The following is a 24,515-nucleotide window of genomic DNA, read 5'->3' as shown; positions in this document are numbered from 1 at the left end:
GAAAGTCACGTGTCTAGTATCTATAAAAACGCATTTTTCCGTCTTAAAAATATATCTAAATTACGTCATATGCTTTCATTGACAAATGTGGAACAATTAGTTAATGCATTCATGACCTCAAGGCTAGATTATTGTAATGCTCTACTGGGTGGTTGCCCTGCACGCTTAATAAACAAACTACAGCTGGTCCAAAACACAGCAGCTCGAGTTCTTACCAGAACCAGGAAGTATGACCATATTAGCCCGGTTCTGTCAACACTGCATTGGCTCCCTATTAAACATCGTATAAATTTTAAAATATTGCTGATTACTTACAAAGCACTAAATGGTTTAGCTCCGCAGTACTTGAGCGAGCTCTTAACACATTATAGTCCTTCACATCTATTGCGATCTCAAAACTCTGGCCAGTTGATAATACCTAGAATATCAAAATCGATTGACTTGACTTGACTTGTCAGTAACTGCTTATTTAGACCAAGTAATGATAGACCAAGACTCAAACTAGTAACTGTAATCTGCAAACATTTAGTATTTTTGAGATTGTCAGCTTATAACTGTGTCCGCTTAGCTGATTAACAGAAGTCAATCAGGCTAGTTTCTGCTTTCAGATTGTGTGCAGATTTTGAGTACAACTTTGCTATCATTTAATTGTATTTAATTTGACTATAAACTATTCTTGGAGCTCAATAGCAGCTGGACTGAACTGACAGGAGCCAAACATTCAGATGTGGATGAAAATAAATAAATATATTCATTTATTTAAAGTATGTTTAAACAATTTACAGAAAATGGACAATTATTGTAACTTGTTTAATTTAAGCCTAAATGAATAAATCTGTATTCTTTCAGTATTTGCCTTAATTGGGGCAGAAGGTCATGTGACCTGTTATTGACATCTCCTGCCAGCCAGCTGAAGATTGAACCCACACACACAGTCTACAGAGTCTGTGTGTGTTTGTCCTCGGGGTTCGCCTCACACAACATGATTACTGATCGTAAATATTCATGTTGGATATTTTACGATTTGAGATTGTTGTTTCAATATTGTTATGATTCATCATTCTTTCAAAGGCATATGCCATTTTTAATTTCCTTAACTTACCTGAAGTGAAAAGGCCCAACTTCACTCTTTATAAATATCTTTGTTCATTTATTTTTTTTATTTATTTTTTTTCTGGTGAAAGGAAACAATATAAAACCAACTCAAAGTGGTTTGCTATAGTCAGTTGCTATAGTAAACTGGTTTAGCTGGTCTCTCAACCCAAACCCCTCTAAAACCATTAAAAATGTTTGGCCAGACTGTGAGACCAGTTTAGGGTGTTCTTCTTAAAAGGTTTTTTTCTTTTCTTTTCTTTCAGGAACTCAAAGTGCAGCAGTAAACTTAGACCATGCAGGACAACTACAGAGATTTCATCAACTCTAACGCAGCTTATGATCATAAAGATTTCTATAACCATGATCCAAGCTATAATAATTCTTCTGAAATCAGACTGTCCATCTTCCTCATCGCTGCTGTGTGTGTGGGGGTGCCGTGTCTGATTTGGGCTTTTTATTTAGTGCATCTTCAGAGAAAGACCAGAGGCCGGATCTCAGCCTTCATCATCCTCCTCCTCCTCTGTGACCTGTTACAACTGCTCCTGTATATATATACAGTGTCAAAACTTCTTTCTTTCAGTCGTTTCCATGTCTTTGAATTAGTCATTATAATCTTTGGATATTTTTATCTGAAAGTGTGTGGCGTTCACCTGCAACAGCTGGTGTCTCTGGAGGGGGTTCTGACACTGAAATATCCACTGATCTCTGCTCAGATTTTCTCAACCCCCTGTTACATCATAATCTCCATCATTATACTTATTTTTCCTGTAATGTGTGTATTATTGCTGGCTTTTGGTGGCCGTGGTAATGGTTTGTATCTCGCTGTTGGCTCAATTCTGGCACCTGTGTGTTTATTGGTTGTCACAGGCATAATCACATGCAAAGCCCCGCCCACTCCTGCCAGAACACCTGTCAGTGACAACAGACCAGGCACATCGTTGTTTCTTGTTACCATGGTTACCTTAGTTGTGCTCTATTTACCATGTGTTTTGGTTTACTGTGTGAAAATCCTCATCTTTCACATGCCAGAGTCTTGGTACGTGATGTCTCTCTGCTTGTTGAGTTTGACAGTGATTTCAGAGCCTCTCCAGTGTGTGCTGATCTGTAGAGAGAATCTCAACACTCAGACCGAACAAACACACATAGAGCTCAACTCTGAACAGACATCAGTCTGAACTGAATATCCAGACGAGGATTATTTCTATTAAAAAAAAATGTTATTAAACTTTATTTTGATGGTCCCTTTAACACATTCTGTTGACTATAAGTAATGTTGCACCTACATGTGTACTAACTCTCATTAGAGTATTAGTAGAGTATTATCAGACTGGTAGGGTTATGGTTACATAAGTTGACATGTAGTTGCAAAGTTACTTATAGTCAGTAATTGTTCAAAAGGAACCATCAAAATAAAGTGTTACCAAACGTTTTCAAGAAATATAATCACAAATGCTTAATACATGTTTCTCTTGTGCTGAAGTTAGCAAAATGGCTTAAAATGGCTTATGACACCTGTACACACACACACACACACACACACACACACACAGTTGCAGCTCATACAGAACGCTGCTGCCAGAAAATATGCACATATCACACCAGTCCTCGTGTCCTTGCACTGGTTTCCAGTTGCATTTAGAATTGATTTTAAAGTACTGTTACTTGTTTATAAATCACTCAATGGTCTAGGACCTCAATACATTGCAGATATGCTCATCGAATATAAAACTGATAAAACAGATCATCAGGATCAGGTCAGTTAGAAATAATAACAGTGGTTCACTCAAAGCAAGGAGAGTCTGCTGAGTCTGGAGCCAGCTTCCAGAAGAGATCAGACGTGCTTTAACAGTAACATTCAAATCCAGACTCAAAACACTCTGTGCATTTACTGACTGAGCACTAGCTGTGCCACTGTGTGTTCGACTGATTGCATTTTATCTTATTTATGTAACATCTTTTTTATTCTTTTAATTCTTTTTATAACTGTTGTACTTATGCTGTTTTGATTTTTGGTTAGGGCTGTCTGGTTGGAAGAGTTGAGAGGATTGGGAAGCGAGACGGTGATTACCGAAAGCCATCAGAGGCGACAGTCACTAGGAAGTCGGGAATTGTTCCTAGTGTGTCTCGCGATCCGAAGCTCTCTGACTCTTCCATTCAGACAGAGGCGCACCGAATTTAGTGATTCAGGACTCTTTTATTGTTATTTTTATATACATTATATTTTTACCTTATGCATCTGTTGTGATTATTTTATGTCAATTTAAATTCCTTCTCTATGTAAAGCATTTTGAATTACCATTGTGTCTGAAATGTGCTTTATGAATAAACTTGCCTTGCCTATTGTGTTTATATACAGCTAGTTATAAATACTGTTTAAAAAAAAAAATCCCATGTTTCACACTGACACAATTTATATATAAACAAATAACATGAATAGTTTTCTCAGCCTTGAATCTGTGTGACTGTCAGGGTTCCTGAGTTTCATTGTGTGTTTCTCCCACTAATTCCCATTGAACACTGAGCATCTCATTTAATTCCTGGATGACCTCTGTGTGTTTGGGTGTGGAAATGTGGGAACTCCCATGCCGTCACTGTGAGTGCTTTAGGATGCGTTTTCTCCCACTTTACTTCCCACTCCTCATCCCCATAGAGGAATTCTTTCACATGATCAAATGTCCCACCTGGACACAATGAATGCTGGATGCTTGCCCCTTACAGAACAACAATATATGGGAATTACTGCAAAATATAATGTGATATATTACATAATACATTTCCATTTATGGGAAACTAGTGCTTATATTTTTCAATATACTGCAATATATGCTTTGACCATGTATGGCTATATGTTAATGAATATAAAATAATTATAAATGAAGACAAAAATAGCATTACATGTAATATTAACAAAATTTTATATTTTATTGTATACATATTTTTCTCATGTTCCCATATGAATGTGAATGTAATTACGTATTGACATTACAATAATGTAATGTTATATAGCGCCCCCTACCGTATAAGAGTGGCTGGAAAATTCATGCAATGGTGGGGAAAGAGTAAAGTAGAAATAAAGTAAACTCTAAAAGTAATCTACACAAAAATTCAGATACGCAGAATTACAAACATATCTGTTTTATATCAATATTCTAATCAGTATTTTCAAACAAAGTAAGTTTCATAAGTCTGTATATGAAAAACTATGTAAAAAAGTATATTTAATAGGCTACTCGATCAAAAGAGTTAACACAACTACAAGCCAAGTATACTTTGAATACTTAATTATCCTTTTAAGTATATCTCAATCAAAAGATTGAGTACAAGTACAGGCCAAATATACTTGGACTTTTCTCTCAGTATAAGTTGAGAACACTTAAGTGTAATTTTAAGTATATTTCTGAGAAGTATATAAAATGTAGACTGAAAGTATACTTTCTTATTTTTAGTTTAAAAGTTTTGTTTTCTTCCAGTTGCGCTCCATTTTTCTGGCTGCTCTCTTAAGGGCCCGAGTGTGCTCGTTGTACCACGGCGTTGGACTATTTTCTTTAATCTTCTTTAAGCGCAACAGGGCAACTGTGTCTAAAGTGCTGGAAAAGAGAGAGTTAAACGTTTCTGTCGTAATATCGAGTTCTTCTAAGCTATCTGGGATGCTGGGATGATGAAACTGATCAGGAAGATTATTAATAAAGCAATCTTTAGTAGCAGAAGTGATAGGTCTAACATATTTGTAACACAGAGTCGGCTTTGCAGCCTTGGCTAAATGAAGTTTACACGAGACTAGATAATGATCTGAGATGTCATCGCTCTGCTGCAGAATTTCAGTGGCATCAACATCTATTCCATGTGATAATATTTGATTACGACAATGAGTAGGTCCTGACACGTGTTGTCTAACTCCAATAGAGTTCAGAATGTCTTTAAATGCCAATCCCAATGCATCTTTTTCATGATCTACATGTATATTAAAATCACCAACAATTAGGACTTTATCTGCAGCCAGTACTAACTCTGATAGAAAGTCAGCAAATTCTTTGATAAAGTCTGTATGGTGTCCTGGTGGCCTGTAAACAGTAGCCAGCACAAATCTCACACATGATTTATCATTTATACTAGATAGTGTTACATTAAGCACCAACACCTCAAAAGAATATTTGAAACTAGACTTCTGAGTAATTCTGAAGATATTACTATAAATTACACCATTAGTGTGGGATGGTGTAGTGTGTTGTAGTGGCTAAACTTAATTGGTTAATGATTTATCAATCCTCTAAAAGCAAGCAATAAGAAATCACACAGCTTGACCTAACTAAACCTAAGGTTACTCGAGGTGGACTTAACCTGTATGAATTGAACTCAAAGATTTTTTGAATAAAAGTGTATAAGCTTGATTCTCTGCCCTGCTGAAAAATCCAGCATTGCTGGTCTTCAGCATATTTTTCATGCCGGGATGGCATGGGATGCTGGTTTGCTGGTCACCAGCATGGGAGTGCCATATAGACCAGCATTGTGCCTGGACCAACACAGAACTTATGCTGGGTTTTTCAGCAGGGCTAATAGTAGCTGCATCTCTTTTCTAATATTGTTTGACCGTAGTGCTGCTTCTGATACTGTGGACCACAACATTCTTTTGGATAGGCTTGAGAACCACGTTGGCATTTGTAAGCAGATATTAGCATGGTTTAGATTATATTTATCCAGTTGCCAGTTTTCCTGTGTTGTGAAGAGATGTAAGATAGCACATAAGTTATATATGAAGTGCCACAGGGATCAGTATTAGGCCCTCTGCTTTTTTCATCGTATATGCTTCCACTTCGGGACATTATCAGGAAACATGGAATATGTTTCCTCAGCCTCCTTTCACCTTAGAAACTACGACAAATATCTGTTTCAAATGCTGAAAAGCTAATTAATGTATTTATAACCTCCAGATTTGATTTTTGCAGTGATTTATTGAGGGGTTGTCCTGCCGGCTCTATAAATAACCTCCAATTGATTCAGAATGCAGATCCTAGAGTACTTATTAGAGATGTGAAATATGATCATAGCCCAATTGTATCTACATTATAACCACCTCTCAAGTTTTGTCTCAGTTCTGCTAATTGTAATGTGTGGCACTTCCCAGGTGAGGGGGCTAGAGGTTAAATCTGTGCTGGTGACAGCAGGTGCTGAATAAAAGTTCATTTGTTATTGGCATGCATGGCCTTCTGTACCATTTTTTACACTAATTATTACATGCAAAGCCTTGAACTGCCTTGCTTTATTGTATTATAATCCTTCACGATCACAACAACGGCAAAATTCTGTCCTGTTGATTGTACCCAAAATCAAGAAATTCACAAAAGGAGGTAGATCCTTTTCCTACCTCGCTCCTAAACTAAACTGCTTAGGTTTGGGAGGAGCCTAATCATTCACTCCTGTCAATCATCATTACGAGCGTACAGTATATAACAAGTCATTGCACCGTCCCAGAGACAACTCTTCCGGCATCCCTCCACTCCACCTACCCATCTTTTACTCTATTTCTCGCTTTCTTCCTCTACGTTTGCGGTATATTCATGGGTTTTCTCCGGACAAATTTTTACCGGTCCAATCAGCGAACAGAGGGAGTGGCTGAGAACGATGACGTTGTGCGCTAGTTTGAGTTGTAGGGTTACCTCACGTCCAAACGTTAGCGATTGGTTATGGCAGATCCAGAGTGGCTCTGGGCAGATCCAATAGTTTTAAACTTCAACAGACTACCCGCCTTCAAGGAAGTTAACGCTTGTCAATGGAGAATGGCCAGACTCTCTGTACAAATGAAATGTACGAGAGTCTGATAGGACCAAGGGGGTAATCTTTCAGCCGGAAACTGAAGCTTCCCCGGGGGCCGCCATTGATTAGCAGACCCTCACCTGCTGTTAGCATTCCATTGACTCCCATTCATTTTGGCGTCACTTTGACAGCGAATAACTTTACATCTGAGGCATTTAAAGACTCCATTTGTCCATTATTTATTTCTAAAGAAACACGAAAATGTATAAAAGGCTCCATTACCTTGTATCTTACGTTATGGCCCCGTAGAAGCAGTTTTCGTAAAAATAGGCTAACGATTGCGTCATAGCCACGCGACTCTCTGTCACATAGTAGAGAGATTATCGTATGGACAGGAGGAGAAGCTCACGGGCAATCGCGGGGACGTGGAGGCAAAGTGACAAAATAATTAATCAGAATACTTAGCAAAAGTTTCTCCTGCTCCTAGCTCATGGACAGCTCATACTCACACTCTCCGTCTCTGCAAGTTTCAGAAGGGAATGATTCAGATTGATCTTGGCACAGCTACTAGAAGACAGACGGGTTGCTCACGTCACATCTACGTCGTCAAGCTCAGTGTGAGTCTGCGCAGTACGCTCGACCATCAGGAAGTTAGTGCTTCTAATTGTCTTCACTTTTCTCCGTTGAATCCAGTGGGGTCGCTGTGTCCATTTCTTTTACTGTCTATGGGTAGGACCAGGTTAGGAGAACTCATGAAATTATAATCAAATGTGACTTTGTAGCCTGGACCATAACCATATAAACCTTCATAACCACATTAACTGTCTAAACTAAACTGGTAAAATAAAAGTTCAAAAGTTTCAATGTCAATGAAGTTTATTTAACACAGACACAATATACACATTTAAGAGTATACACCTCCAAAACGTGATCGCATGAAATGACAATAGATAACCTTTTAGGATTTTAAGTATAAACCAGATGTGCCATCAACATAAAACCTGTTATTTATGAGAGCTATTTGTGCAAATTATTCACTACAATAATATTATTAAAAGACATCATGCTGATATTTCAACAAAAAGAATGTCAGAATATCTCTGGTAACTTTTTTTGTAATATTTCACTACAGCTCACAACATGTTTCCCTTTAAATCAAAACCCAGAATTGGTCATAAAACATTTCAGTACACAGAAACACCTGTGAACACACACTGGACACAGAACTATGAAGGAAACTACAGTGGGGAAACTCAAAAACACTGGAATCAAACATACACGCATACCACCAATAAATAATACTTAATTTCATATTTACAGCACACTAAAAACATTAAGCTTGTCTGTTAATAGATATTTCTCTCACACGAATAATTTATTATGTAAAGTGTACAATTTACATTTAATGGTGCCCCAATCTGTAAATTCAGTAGGATTTTTCTGGAAACGTAAATAAAAAAAGAAAGTATAATGTAGTCGATTTTTAGATATTTAGCTCAAAGATTACTTCAGAATGAATCTCACAAAACTTGTCAAGGACATGCTAAGGAAAGTGTATTTTTGCATAAAAAGAAGGCCATTTTAGTACCATTAAAAATTTCACTCAGTAATCGTAACAATAAAGTCACAATGAAAAAATCTTAATGATCCTAAAATTATTCTTCTTATATATATATATATATGTATGAAGAGTTCAGATACAAAAGCCTCTAAGTGCCATTTGAAAATTTCTTCTAGAATGATCATTTTTATCAAGCTTGTATATTTAAGTTCAGTAATTTCACTGAAATGACAATTAATAGGTAATTTTTTTCATTGCCATTTAAGTGAAATTACTGAACTTAAATATACGAGCTTGATAAAAATGATCATTCTAGAAGAAAATTTCAGATGGCACTTAGAGGCTTTTGCATCTGAACTCTTCATATATATATATATATATATATATATATATACACATACATATATATATATATATATATATATATATATATATATATGTATATATATATATATATATATATATATATATACATAAATAATGTTCTTTTTTAGTTCTGTATTCCTGAGATTCATTCATAAACATGCTTATTAATGAAATGATTATCACAGGAAAAAATCCAGCAGCACCCCAATCACACATAACGACAAGAAATGAATAACATTAACAAAATATTGTGTAACTAAAGCAAACACTAGTGCTGTGAGGAATGTGGCTCTGCGTCCTTCACTCGGTCTGAGGCACAGAGATGGCGGGACCCTTGGGGTCGTCGAAGCGGTCCATGGTGCGCAGCTGCATGATCATGTGCAGGCCGTACGTGAGAACCAACACCATGAGCAGAGACGTGACCAGACCCATCCAGATACCAGGAGTGAAGAAACTAGCACAGTCACTGGCATACGAGAAATCATTCCCAGCGATGTTAAAGCCCTGGACCTGAGAGAGAGAGAGAGAGAGAGAGAGAGAGAGACAGAGAGAGAGAGAGAGAGAGAGAGAGAGAGAGAGAGAGAGAGAGAGACAGAGAGAGAGAGAGAGAGAGAGAGAGAGAGAGAGAGAGAGAGAGAGAGAGAGAGAGAGAGAGAGAGAGAGAGAGAGAGAGAGAGAGAGAGAGAGAAATTCAAGTTTTCATAAAGTTAAAACTTCATAAAGTTTTCATAAAGATACACTCTGATAGACAAACAAAAGTTACATTCATGCAAAGTTTTTGCATTTCTTTAAGAGTTTCCTGAAGGTGTGAATGGGGGGATGGCACTTTGGAAAAACCGAGGGATTTGTGATATGGGAGACTGATGCTATGATTTTATCATTTCATTTCAAATTGGAAAACAAACCATCAAAACGTACACGGACCCAAATGCGGTAAATAGGCAGGTTACTTCCGTGTACGCACAAATGACTTCCTTTTACACTGAAATGCCTTCCGGTTGCACTGAAAAGTTCACGCACATCCACATATGAAATCACTCGCATATACATATATACACACCTAAAGCATGCATCCACGTTTTATTTTGTATGTATGCGCGAGTGTTTTATGGATGTGTATGTGCGCATCGAAATTATATGTATGTGCGAGTGTTTATAGGTGTGTCTGCGTGCAGCGAGTGTATATGTATGTGCGAGTGTTTATAGGTGTATGCGTGCGTCAAGTTTATATGTATATGCAAGTTATTCACATGTGTATATGCATTCATTACTAACATAATATGTATTGGTATGGATTTCATATTAGTGTGCACGTGTATTTCATTTATGTATTTTGAACATCCAATAGTATACATGTATATGCGACTAATTTATAGGTGTATATGCACGTGTGTTATGTATGTATTGATAAGCGAAGTTTGATTTAAATCCTACGTGGCACCTCATAAAGGTCTGCTTATTGGGACTTACTATGGAACATGTTTAAACCGTGGGAACCATGAAGTGTAGTTTTCTCAGGACCTACCTGGAAGTCTTCAAAAGAGATGTGCCAGTCGTTGGCGTTGTCCTTGTCTGAGTGTGGTGACAGCTGAGGGTAGTAGGAGCTGCTCACAGACTCACAGCGGTACGAGTACTCAGCCGGGGCGTAGATGTGACGGCTGCCATTGAACGAGGCCGTTTTCCCATCATACTCCAGGTGAACCCGGTCCATGGTGAACCAATGACGGGCAGAAACCTTATAGTGACGCCGGTTCATTACAAAACTGAGGAGAATATAGGACACCGTTCAAGCCCAGTACACTGTGTGTGTGTGTGTGTGTGTGTGTGTGTGTGTGTAGGTGTGTGTGTGTGTGTGTGTGTGTGTGTGTGTGTGTGTGTGTGTGTGTGTGTGTGTGTGTGTGTGTGTGTGTGTGTGTGTGTGTGTACTTGTACAACTATCTTTGTGAGGACCAGTTTGAGTTTCAGACCCTTGGAAGAGAGTAAAGTGAGGACATGTTGGCCGGTCCTCACTCTCTGAGAGCCTTTAACCCTCTGGGGACCAAAAACGCCCGCGCGTTTTGCTCGTTTTTTTTTTTAGCAATGAAAATAAACACTAAATGCTCTGTTAATTTTGATCTTTCATTTTCGTGTAATACATCAATCGATCCTGTTCAGTTTCTATTTTTTTTCTGTATACTCACAATAAAAATAAAGTGTTTTGCTTTTTGACAAATAAAGAAAAACTAACATGATGCGATTTCTGCCTTCTCTCTGTCAGTAAACTCCCATTTGAAACGCGTTCGAAAATGATCTATAACTCCGCGAAAATTCAGTCAAACAGGGAAACAGAGACACGGGCATAAAGCTTGAGATCGCAGCTTTTAAATGAAGTAATTTATATAAAAAACAAATATTATCAGCTTCTGTAATCTGTATAAAAAGAGAGCGACTCCAGTCGACCTCATTACGAGCCATTCAAAAGTAATTTGACCACGAATCGCATTTCTATAATATGAATCGCGTTTCTGTGAGATGAATGAAGGGTACATATTTGTAAAGACTGTTTAGCCTAAATATGAATCGCGCATCTGTGTGTGAATAAACTGCTTTGCTAGAGCCTACTGAGATGAGTAAAAATCGACTGAAATATGTTGAAATAAAATGTATTTGTATAAGCAACGTATTAAACTGCAAATTAACATTTATAGGCTATGCCCTAATATTTCATAAAAACAACGTTACAGTCAGGCGAAGTATGAAAGACAATATTTTGTTGACTAGATTTGGGTACAGTTTTTACTGTAGAATATACTGTCACATCAAATAAGCTTTTCTGCTCATATATATAAAATACTATTTTGTCAAAAATAAAGTCATAGACTAAGATGTTCCAATGTTGGCTATATTCAAACTAATGAATACATATGATAAAATGTAGGCCTATAATCTTTTTTTTTTTTTTACAAAGAAAGAGTACTTTTTTGCAGAAATATTGCTGAAATTGTAATTATTGTTGTAATTGTAACCTTTTTAATAAAATAGCAAAACATATTTACAAGATAGATGTAAGCAAAATCTTAAATGGTCAATATAAGTCTTCTTCAAAATATATATTTTGTCCTTGCATTGTGGCTCAGTCAGTGTCACACCTGAATGAATGGCTAATTATGCAGAGTCATTATGCAGAGTGGGTGGGACTAAGGTGTAAACTACTCCTCCCCCTCGCATATTGGCTTTCCAAGCAAAACCTGTTTTACACCATTTAAATCAATGTATTTTTTTTTTTTGTGAACGATAAAGCAAGACTATTTTCACATAATTTTGAAGCTAGAACTCTAAGAGACAACATACATTAGTCAAAAGTCTTGTGGGCACATATTTTGTATGAGTTTTGTGGTCTTATTTCAGCAACTTTCATTTTTATTTTTTTAAATAACCACGCATAAACATTATTCTCTTAAAAATACAAACATCTACATACATGTTGCTCGCATATTATGGTAGGCCTGTTTGTGCTATATAGAGTGAATTTACACCTTTGCCATTAACATGTTTATAAATAACTGAAAAAAGCACAAATGTCAGAGCATGTCAGAACATCTCAAGGGCCCCAAAAACAGCTTGGTCCCCAGAGGGTTAAAGGCCTGTTTGAGGGTCAACACTTGGTTTTAGGGATAAGGTTATACTGAGGTTAAGGGTCGGTTTAGGGTCAGGGTTCGGGTTAGGCACTTAGTTGTGATGGGTAAGGTTAGGGTAAGCGGCTAGAGATTGCATTGTGTCAATGAATGTCCTCATAAAGATAGATGTACTAGAATGTGTGTGTCTGTGTCTGTGTGTGTGTGTGTGTGTGTGTGTGTGTGTGTGTGTGTGTGTGTGTGTGTGTGTGTGTGTGTGTGTGTGTGTGTGTGTGAGTGTGTGATAAAATGAGACACTTACATGAGCTTGAATGAACGGTAATCCAGGACATCTTCATAATTCAGAACCAACCTGTATTTGAAGAGAAAATTCACAGGTGAAATACTGTGGTTCATGAACTGGAAACATTCAAGGCTGTGACACACCATGTGTTCTTTATCAAAGAACTGGCAGTGGCGAAAGCGATGGCGTCGCCTCACATCCCCCTGCATCAGGACCTAAAGTTACACTTCAACACACTGCAAAGACTACAGACAACACACAAGGCCAACTGCACAGTTTCCACAAAGGGCCTTTTTCTGGGAACACTTTATAATAACTGCACGCTATTAATCATTAGTTAAGCATTAAGTAAACAGTCAATTCATCATTTATAAAGCATTAATAGACATTAATAAGAAGTTCATAAATACAGCTATAAATGCTTTATCTTGATTTATATTATTGATTTATATTATATTTTCAGACTTTTTTAATGATCAATTTATCATTTCTAAATGAAGTATTACATTATTTGCAAACCAGTTATTAAGAGTTGTCAGTGGTTCATAAGATCATTCAGAAAGTGCAAGTAAATGGTTAATAAACTATTTAAATATACATTTATACATACTATTTAGACATATAGTAATACTGTAGTTACTCAGTGTTAATAAATGCTTTATTCACATGCATTCCTACTGTAATTAATGATTAATTCAGGTATTTATAAAGCATTTAGTAGTGGTCAGTTAACTATTTCTAAAGTGAGTACTAGATATGCCCTGTAAAGCTTTTACAAAGGAGATTTAAAGCCTCAGTTAACCACTTTCTTTAGCTCGCGGCGGACTGTGCTATGCGCTAATGTGCTAAAGGGTATGAACAGACCTATTGCTTTTAATTTGGATAATCTATTCAAATCTATTAATATAATATTCGATACATCATCAGAGCTGGGTAGACAGCTAATTATTATATTTTAAAACATTATTAGACTGATCATTAATTAATATTATAAATAATGTTATTTACATTGGTAATAATATAAATAAATACTATTAGAATGTTATTAAGATTATAATAATGTTATTTATTTATTTATCACTCTATATAAAAAGTTAGTAAACTGTATATATAAAGAGTTAATGTATTTAAAAATGGGACAAATAATTACATAAAGGAGTCCTAATTTAAGTAAATGAATTAAAAATGAAAAACTCATCCAGGGCACAGCTGCAGCTCCACCACCAAAGACCCTGTTTGACCCAGGAAAAACCCGAATCGACCCCATACCCTCATTCAACCAGTGGATTCAAACACAGAGCGCGGGAGATGTGGGAATTCCTTCAGCGTGACAGACAGCTAGACATCGACTGTGCATCGGACTGAATGAGCGCACTATGGTTTTAGACACCACTACAGATGGCTGTCTCCTTTAAATAGTGCACTATATAAGGGTATAGGGGCAATTTCAGTCACAGCCCCTACTTTGCTCTGCTGTGAATATATGCACACTTGAGGGGTTAAACGCTTGAGGGTTTTTTCCCGATAAATGTCATTTCCATCAGCTATATCAGTAACCATTTTGAAACCTTTTTTTGCAAAAAAATCCTTTGGATGGAACCTGGCTAGTGATCAATATGACCATGTTTACATATCAATGCCTATTCAGTAAGCCCTGTTTCTACTGTCACATGTGAAGAGGTTAGCCAATCATAATCAAATTCATTTACATGTAGTAGTCTTAAAGGTAAAGTAACAAAAATGTAATTTAATTCTAAGGGTGAAAAAAAGGGTGGAAAATAATTATGACTAAAGCTAACACTAGATGTGGATTTCAGGGAAAAAAATAATTCTGTAGAAAATGGACTGTGACACAATAAGACCTCATGTTAGCAAAATGTTTTAATCTTTTAACTCTTAAAAAAAAAAACTCTTAAAAAAACATGTATGTTCTTTAATGTTTGATTATAATTTTACGGTCTTCACATAGGGATGGGAATTGATAAGATTTTATCAATAATAATGCCACTGACGATTCTGATTATCGATCCAATTCTTTATCGATTCTCTTATCGATTCTTGATAGCACTGTGTGAAAAAATGTAGTCATATGCTTTTTTTTTTTTAAAACAAGTGGTTTTCTTTATTTTGAAGTTTAAGCTTGAGTTAGCAAACTGTACTTTTTTATATAATTTATGTAATAAATATAACCATATTGTAAAGTGTTACTGATTAGTTACACCGATTCAGACGTCACCTGAGTTCACTGTTGGAAAGATTAGTTGTTTTAACCATTCATTGAAATGAATCGGTTCAAAGGAGTCATTAGTTCGCGAATTGGACGTGTCGTGCGCGTTGTGTGATTATGCCAGCAGTTAGGACACTGACATCCAAGATTTGTGTCAACATAAAAACATTTAATCACTGTAGCCTATAGTTTTATTTCGTTTAATTAAAGTGTTGTTTAAGTCAGCTGAATGTCCAGAACGCTTTTCAGAGAAGATAAGGAAACTTATTTAGCAAAATTCACACCCAGCAGTAATTCAGAAAAAAAAGGTCTTTCGACCTTTTACCACCGTGTCGATTTATTTTTTATTAATATGTGCGTGCGAGGGAGAGAGTATGGAAGCCCGTTTCCGCCACATTGAGTAAAAAAGTAAAAATAATAATGAGAAACTTTCTCATAATAATGACTTAACATCTCGTAATAATGAGAAACTTTCTAATAATAATGACTTAACATCTCGTAATAATGAGAAACTTTCTCATAATAATGACTTAACATCTCATAATAATGAGAAACTTTCTCGTAATAATGACTTAACATCTCGTAATAATGAGAAACTTTCTCGAAATAATGACTTAACATCTCGTAATAATGAGAAACTTTCTCATAATAATGACTTAACATCTCGTAATAATGAGAAACTTTCTCATAATAATGACTTAACATCTCGTAATAATGAGAAACTTTCTCATAATAATGACTTAACATCTCATAATAATGAGAAACTTTCTCATAATAATGACTTAACATCTCGTAATAATGAGAAACTTTCTCGAAATAATGACTTAACATCTCGTAATAATGAGAAACTTTCTCGAAATAATGACTTAACATCTCGTAATAATGAGAAACTTTCTCGAAATAATGAGAAACTTTCTCAAAATAATGACTTAACATCTCGTAATAATGAGAAACTTTCTCGTAATAATGACTTAACATCTCGTAATAATGAGAAACTTTCTCGAAATAATGACTTAACATCTCGTAATAATGAGAAACTTTCTCGAAATAATGACTTAACATCTCGTAATAATGAGAAACTTTCTCGAAATAATGAGAAACTTTCTCAAAATAATGACTTAACATCTCGTAATAATGAGAAACTTTCTCGAAATAATGACTTAACATCTCGTAATAATGAGAAACTTTCTCGTAATAATGACTTATTTTCTCGCACTTCTACGCATGCGCAAAGCAGCGGAGCAGAAGGGCGTGCCACACTAGCGACATCCCCTGGTCAAAGACGTGTAAATGCATCACAGCAAACATGGCACGCTCTGCAGTGAATAACATTAATGATAAATGATCAGTATATGAGACAGGCTTCCATAGATTGTCTTTTATTCATTTGTAATATTAATGTGTATTTTTGTGTATGAACAAGCAGCAACACAAGTGTGATCCATGCATTTCAAATAGATGGAGGAATGATAAGACAGCACACCTTTCCAAATCTGTTTAAGAACACTTCATCTGGAAATCTGTGTAAGGGTCCATTCATACAGAACGCGCTTTTTCATTGCTTTTCTAGGCAAACGCGCACTAGCGGACGTTGCGCTCGCTCTTCTGCAGCGTCGCGCGCATGACACGGCGTTCTAAAAACGCGGCGCTCAATTGAAAAGCAGTTCAGCTTTTAAAAACACGTCTCGACCTTGCGTTTTCCCCCATTCCACTGCCCACTTATGTGTAAATGTCCCCAAAGTCATAAACATCTTAAACGTGATTTCTGTATCTTCCAGATGAACCTGCACATCAAATATCCTAGAAGCATCTGCAAAATACGTGTTATATTAACACACATGTGTTACACTTAAACTTGACGAATAAATGTAATATTCCAACTTTAATCTGATAGTTTTGTAAATTCATGTAACAATTTCCATCAGTGCGCACAAGCAGGCGTCCTTCGTTACCATGGTAACCGTCCTGCTTCTGCATTCCACTTTCACACCTTATCGTGCGCATGGAAAAGTATGGAAGATATAGGCCTACTGATGATGTTATTTAATGATACTACAGATTGCACTTAGTAGATCAAACTGACTTTAATGAAAACAACTGTTTTGCAGAGCGTGCCATGTTTGCTGTGATGCATTTACACGGCTTTGACCAGGGGATGTCGCTAGTGTGGCACGCTCTTCTGCTCCGCTGCTTTGCGCATGCGAGAAAATAAGTCATTATTACGAGAAAGTTTCTCATTATTACGAGATGTTAAGTAATTATTTCGAGAAAGTTTCTCATTATTACGAGATGTTAAGTCATTATTATGAGAAAGTTTCTCATTATTACGAGATGTTAAGTCATTATTATGAGAAAGTTTCTCATTATTACGAGATGTTAAGTCATTATTTTGAGAAAGTTTCTCATTATTTCGAGATGTTAAGTCATTATTTTGAGAAAGTTTCTCATTATTACGAGATGTTAAGTCATTATTATGAGAAAGTTTCTCATTATTACGAGATGTTAAGTCATTATTATGAGAAAGTTTCTCATTATTACGAGATGTTAAGTCATTATTATGAGAAAGTTTCTCATTATTACGAGATGTTAAGTCATTATTACGAGAAAGTTTCTCATTATTATGACTTAAAGATTTTTTTTTTTTTACTCAATGTGGCGGAAACGGGCTTCCATAAGAGAGAGCAACACAGCGCCTAGTTTGGAGACGGTGAAGTCGTTTACACAGAGAGTGCGCGCGCGCGACCGGCTCTCTCTCTCTCTCTCTGCTCGTTCTTTCAGTTAAACATACACCCTGTCACAAACGCAGCCGTTCATCTACATTACTCACCGATCAAATAAGACTTTGGCGGGACAAAAAATCATTTTGGTGGGCGCTTAAATGCAGGAAAATTCATGCGCGAGTTTCCATTAGACTCGCACGGTAGCCAGGCGTCTCATCAAATGGCGAGCTCAGCTCAGTTGACGCTGTGTGCTTCAAGATTCTGACGCAAGTCCTAAGATTCCAATTGGCCAAGAGAAAAAGTGCTAAGATTCCGATTGGCCCAGAGAAATGTCAATTATAAGAATTATCCAATAATGTTTCGCAATTCTAGCCTGCATGGCAGTTACTGTGAGAAACAATATACCCCCCCCCCCCCCCCCCCCCCCTCGAAAAAAAACTCTCCGGTTCTACGCGATTCACGTAAATGACCCAATTGACCAAGAAAACGGCGATTGTCGCCGAAAAGCGACAAGTTTGCAGGTATGATTTGTGTTTGCTCTCTGGAGAACGTCAAATATTTCTATTTACAACATGTCTTTGGCAGCGGTGACCAATCACTGATGTTTGTTGATCTCTTGAACGCAGTGGCCAATCAAAAGTGTTTAATTCAGTCAGAATCCACTCACCGGTCTAAACGCCAGAGTTTTAGTTCAGACCTGTGCGCGCTTGCGAATCCTCTTATTAACAAAGTGTAGACAAGATGTAAATCAGAGATTCATTGTGTAGTGTGACAATGTCTTTGATTATAATGAAACTTTGTGAGATTGCGAACTGAGATGAGTGACAGCTTATAAGCTCTGCGTGCTTTCTAGGCTATATACAATCCCTTCAGAATTTGAATAAAGTCGACACATAACGGTAGTTGACATGATTAACCTTTTGCTTGACTACGTTATCAAACAGCTAATAGGAGTTGGTAATGTCTCATAAACCATGTTCCCGTTCGCCACCTCAGAGTCAGACAGAAGCCTTCTAAACATCATCCTTAGAAACAGTGACAGGAAAACCTCTCCGTGCCGTGGACGGGACTGGTTACAAGTTTGTGATGGGGTGGTTTCAAAGAGCGTTTCTGGTGTTGACTGATGAATTTGCACATGGTTTGTCTTAAAGCATATTAAAAACACATATAGACATATAAACAACTTGATTTTCACCACAAGGGGACTTTTAACATGCTGTACTTACCGAGAGTGGGACTCGTTGCAGGAGGATCCAGACAGGTCGGGAGTCACACCTCTCCCGAAGGTTTTGGAGGTGAGGTCGTGCCTCTCCCACTTCCCGGAGCGATACTGGCTGACCACCACTGACTCGGCCCACAGGAGGATGCAGACGGAGCCCTTCTCCTTAAACTCCAGCGGCGGGTTCGGGACGGGAGGTTCCTCGCGCCGGGACTGCAGGAGGGACCGGGACCAGACCGAGTGCACAGCCGGAGACTCCTCGATCACCTGAGACAAACACATCTTCAACTCCCTGTGCTCACGTTACAGTTCTAAAGAAATGCTGCAACATGGCTAATTCATATATTAAAAGTTTCAACAGATGTGGTCCACAGGCTGTGATCCTCTAGAGAAACACACTCTGCTTGTCAGATGTGTCACCTGTGCTCATGCAGCTGCACACGATCGGCCAGGCAATGGAATACATGTATATCATCCATCTTTATATCATTTAACACCAATATATCATGAAATGCTAAAAGTGAGACTTCAGTGTAAACGCCCACTGCTGTGATTGGCTGACATGCTTGCATATGAAATATTTAATGTGGAACTCTCTCGAAAACTTTTACTATTACAGCTATTATACGTTTTTACTATTACAGCTATCGGGATTAACGAATCGTGAGAAGTTTTTTAAGTATTTAGATCTATTCCCATCACATAAAAGGTTGCAGTGATGAGCATTGAGCAGATGACAGCCTGTTGATCGCGTGAATGAAGATCTTATCATTGCAACGCAGTTTCTGCACTCTCACCAATGCAAACATGAGGTAAGTACAGTAAGAGCTTCGTTGTGCAGCGTAACAGCGTCATTAATTTCATAACGAGTTTTGGCAAGTGTCCAGACATAACCCACTGGTTCTTCAGAGGCTCGGATGAAGGAGCTAAAAAAAATACTTTTGTGTTCATTGCAAACCATGATGTCTCTCGAGGAAAAACCAGTATCGCGCTCGCGCAGCTCATTTTCTCCTGGGCGGGTCAAATTCTCTTTGTGGGCAAAGAAGAGAAAGGGGAGGTGACCTTTCCCATTATGACGACATAAAGGGAAGATTCTAGATTCGGCCGTCTGATCTTTCATTCTCTCAAAAATACCCAGGGCTTGGTTTACACCTATCAAAACGTCTAGCCACTGGGAGACCATAGGCAGGCTAGGGGAACTCATATTAAGGTAAAAAAACAATGGGACCTTTAACAACATCTCTGAATGTGACTCATCCAACCAGATATCCGAGTGGGAAGTTTTCCTTTACAGCTTTACAGTTTGCGTCCATTAAGTTTTATATAACATTAATAAAAAATCATCAAATGAGATAAAGTACCTTTCATTTGAAAAGTATATATTTAAAAATTATTTAATTTAGCACATTGGTTATTTAACATATATAAACCATTTTCGGTTGAATTTCCATTCAAATTAACAACATTGCATTCTATACTGTTGCCGTCATATAAAATGACGCATATAAAATGTAATACTTCTAACGCCAGATTTTGGTCGTACTGCCCAGCTCTAGCTGAAGGTGTGTGTGTGTGTGTGTCTTACCCTCGAGGCTCCCAGCGCAGTGAACACTGCAGTATACGGCACAGACTGAGCCTTCATGATGCTCAGCACCTGACCCATCACCTCATCTACAACAAACAACACAATCACATTCATTTGCATCATTTCATCTTGGCTTTTCTACAATAATAATAACTGTTGGAGCACAAGGCTTTTGGTTTTTAGTGGTGTTTGAATACTACACGTACCATTTCCACTGAGCACTTCTTTAGTAGACATCATATCAGCCCTGCAAGAAAAAGACAAATAACAGTCCTCAGAATATCAAGAGTTTTACTCTTGCTCTTAAATCCCCTTTTCAGATTTAAAGAAGGTCCAAAATGTAAGGGATTTTTGTCTGTTTTCACTTTAAATAAAACCTTTATGTAAAGAAATGCTCATCCTACAAATGTTCAGAATTGTATACTGTACTATTGTACCACTCTAATTCTTGTGTAATGTGCAGTAAACACATTTTCTGTAATCATGAAATACCCTGATGACGACTACACATTTCAAAATGTACAGTTTACAACATAGCACGCTGTGTGGAATACTGTATCCCATAATGCATTGTGTTCAACTTGACCATCTATTAGGAGGTGATTTAGTGAGAAGTGTTGATCATGAGAGAGTGTCGTTGCTCCTGCAGTGGAGACTGACACATATACTGATGTGTCTGAACTACAGCTGGGTTTTTGTTTTATGGATAAGGTCAAGGGTCATTAGGTCAATTAGAGTAATCATAATGCTTGGTCAAATTCCTTAAGAGATGACTAGAACACGCTCACATAAAACACTTTTTTAATTTAAAAAAAAGATGTCTGCGTATTAACCTTTTTACATTGTGGAAAATGAAATGAAATATTTATTTATTTGAAAAAATGTATTTTATTTATTTGAAACATAATATGGTTTTGTCCAGTCTGTTTAATCCTTTAAGACATAACTGGCATAACTGTGTTTACATTCATTTCACGACATAAAAGCATTTTGAGATGCAAGTACATTTAACCACTTACACACACACACACACACACACACACACAGCCCACGTGAGCATTTGAAATGAAAAGCAGCCTTCTGTCAGTGAGTTTCATATATTTAATATATAAGCCCACTGCATTCCAAACGACATAAAGAGAGAGAGAGAGAGAGAGAGAGAGAGAGAGAGAGAGAGAGAGAGTGTGAGTGAGTGAGTGAGTGAGTGAGTGAGTGAGTGAGTGAGTGTGTGTGTGTGTGTGAGTGAGTGAGTGAGTGAGTGAGTGAGTGAGTGAGTGAGTGAGCGTGTGAGTGTGTGAGTGAGTGAGTGAGTGAGTGAGTGAGTGAGTGAGTGAGTGAGTGAGGTAGTGAGTGAGTGAGTGAGTGAGTGTGTGTGGAAATGGAAGCAGACAGAATACGGGTGTTTCTAAAGCACACACTGTGTTTTCGTTCATCTGCAGTTAAAAATAAGCTCAGAATCCGTTCTGAAATGATCAGAATCGATCCAGGATCGTTGGAAAGAGAATCATTCACGATGCATCGATTTTTCTCCTCCACCACTAGGGGTACTACATGAGAAATCTGTTATACAGTATCATCATATTTTTCATATTTCTTCAGCTATTTCAGTATGAACCACTGCAGTGAAATTACCCTGCACTTAACTAAATATGTAAAATTACTATTTGTTGGAGATGAGAACTGAAAGGCACTTACTACTTGCATGGATGAGGTCATGTGATAGTGTAACAGTACTGTTTGAAATGTTTCCCACTGCATAATGATTTGTTTCAAATAATGTTTAAACAAACGAGTCAGAGTTAGCTGAACTGGAGGAGATGGTCTCACCCGCTGCTGTAAGGGAGGCGGAACACCAGCAAGGCCGCCACAGACGCATTGAGTCGGAGTTGAGCAAGCGTGTCCGGGTTCATGTAGAGAGGAGCCGCTTCGATCTGGTTCTGGAGCAGTGTGGAGACCAGAGCAGTGGCGGACGACGACACACACGGCAGCCATAAGGAGGAGGAGGACAGCAGAGACGCCTGGGGACACCAACAGAACATCAGAGAGGCTTATTCATGTTTGGGCTAACAAACACTTTTCAAGGTGATTTTACCTGAAATAATACACTGATGTATACTCAAGAGCATATCTTGGCTTCACAAAACATTAGTATTTAGTTTCCTAATACATTTGTGAAGAATTATATTGCCTGGCACTAATCTCAGTTGATAGCACTTACAAAAACAACCTCCTGTCAGTTAACTGAAGTCAAAATCATAAGCAGTAATAAATATCAAAAGCAGTGACCGATGGAAAACACATCAGCATACCTCCAGGTTTTGGAAGACACTATCCTGTTTGTTCCCGAATACTCCTCCGTACATTGTGAAGTCATCAACACTCAACTGAATGAAACAGAGGGAATTCAGACCGTAAGATGGACACTGCCTGAGCCAGCCTAATGCCAGTGGCTGATTAAGCAACAATGAGTTCATGTGTCATTTGAGTTATACACTTCACAACAGAAAGAACCAATACATCACTTCAGATTATTGTCTTTCTTAAAACTGAACATGAATTCATCATCTACTTCTGACAATGTTTCTCATGGTAAAGTGTTTAGAAATGTATATCTATCATGTGTGATATAGTGATCTTTTTTGTTGTTCTGGTTTTGTTTGGTCCTTTATAAACATGTGGCAACACAATGACATTACATAGTGTTTTATGAATGCAGTAACAGACAGCTGTTATAGGACTCCTTATTCAATCAAAAATCTCACTGGATTATTATTATATTTGCAGAAGAAATGTTTGGAAATATAAGCGAATAGATATAAAAGTGTGTGATGTGTGAAGTACTTTGTCCTGCAGGAAGAGCAGGAGATTATGAGGTGAAGTGCTCAGAGCTCGGTTCAGGAATGACTCCAGCTCATCCACAGACACAGTGTGGCCTGATGATGGAGCATTCACAGGAGACAAGACGAACCTGCACACGCACAACACATTAGAAAAAAAGACGAACCCATAAAATGACAGTCATGATTAGACCTTTTACAAACAACGCAAAAATCGGCTTCAGGCCAACGATAACAGTGGACTGCTTATCTAGACATCAATGACGGTCAAAGGTTGTCTTGACAGGTTACTGGGTTTGAGACAGTCATCACCGCTCGATACTAATGTAAACACGATTACGTCTGTTGATAAATATGAGTTAGATTACTCAATATGTGGCTTTTATTCGAGAATGAACACATCTTGTTTGCTCAGACGTGTTTTCAGTACTGGACAGCGACCGTGTCATTCCGCTAGTAAACTGCCAAAGCTAACTATCGCCATCAATTCTCCATGACTAGTGTCATATAATATCAGTCCTTTACCCGTCACTCGCCCATGCGACCAGAGGCACTTGCTCATCGCTCTTCGCTGCTGCGAACACGCAGAGAAACAGATATAAAATCATCCTAGCGTTCCCGGAGCCCGTCCTCGAAGCGGCCATCTTGAGCACGATGAGCTGTGACGTCACACGCGGCCATCTTCAGCGGCCTGAGCAGTGACGTTCCCTTCCGCTGATTGGTTAACCGAAGATCAAATCGTGTCGTCATCAATTCTTCCCCAGCTTCTCATTTCTTTTCTATTTTTTTTTTCTTATTTCTTTTTTCTTAACGCCAAAATACTTACATGAAACTGAAACAAGTATACGACATCAAGAACAGTTGAAAATAAGACATAAAAAATAATACAAATAAAATAAATAAAATGCCAGAGTGTGGAAAAAAAGTTATACAAGGATAAACATTGAAAGTAATGTTTGACTTTTCAAGGATTTTTTCTGTTTTTCATGCCCATCAAAGACAAAACAGGAATTATAGTCTACCAGAACAACTGACAGTACATTAGCAGGTTCTTGAAAAAAAAAAAATGCATTTGTGTAGGCTATAAAAAATGGCAAGTATAAAAAGATGAACAATGTACTACTGAATAGGAGAATTTGAGTTGGGATAAAGAAAAATAATATTAAAAGTGTTTATACATATTCTGACATTTATTATTTTCTGAGAGATGGGTATAACTTGTTCCAAAAAGCTTGAACACAAACACATGCACAAGAA

The 24,515-nt window shown here is 37.5% G+C and overlaps 1 protein-coding gene across 1 annotated transcript; it reads right to left on the bottom strand.

The window, feature by feature from the left end:
• Nucleotides 1-8,889: 8,889 nt before the first annotated feature.
• atp6ap1a (ATPase H+ transporting accessory protein 1a) lies at nucleotides 8,890-23,939 on the bottom strand (the record flags this gene model as incomplete). The annotated part of the gene is given in 11 exon segments (XM_084427503.1): nucleotides 8,890-9,283; nucleotides 10,299-10,536; nucleotides 12,689-12,739; nucleotides 18,844-19,103; nucleotides 20,422-20,507; nucleotides 20,628-20,668; nucleotides 22,249-22,439; nucleotides 22,731-22,805; nucleotides 23,263-23,389; nucleotides 23,784-23,905; nucleotides 23,907-23,939. Coding segments are annotated over 11 exon segments (1,434 nt in total). The 3' UTR covers nucleotides 8,890-9,073.
• Between the last annotated feature and the right edge of the window lie 576 nt (nucleotides 23,940-24,515).

This window comes from Rutilus rutilus (genome assembly GCF_951802725.1).
Source record: "Rutilus rutilus genome assembly, chromosome: 13".
In the NCBI taxonomy this organism is placed as follows: domain Eukaryota; kingdom Metazoa; phylum Chordata; class Actinopteri; order Cypriniformes; family Leuciscidae; genus Rutilus; species Rutilus rutilus.
The sequence above is the reverse complement of the archived record's forward strand: the minus strand, read 5'-3'. Positions and strand labels throughout refer to the sequence as shown.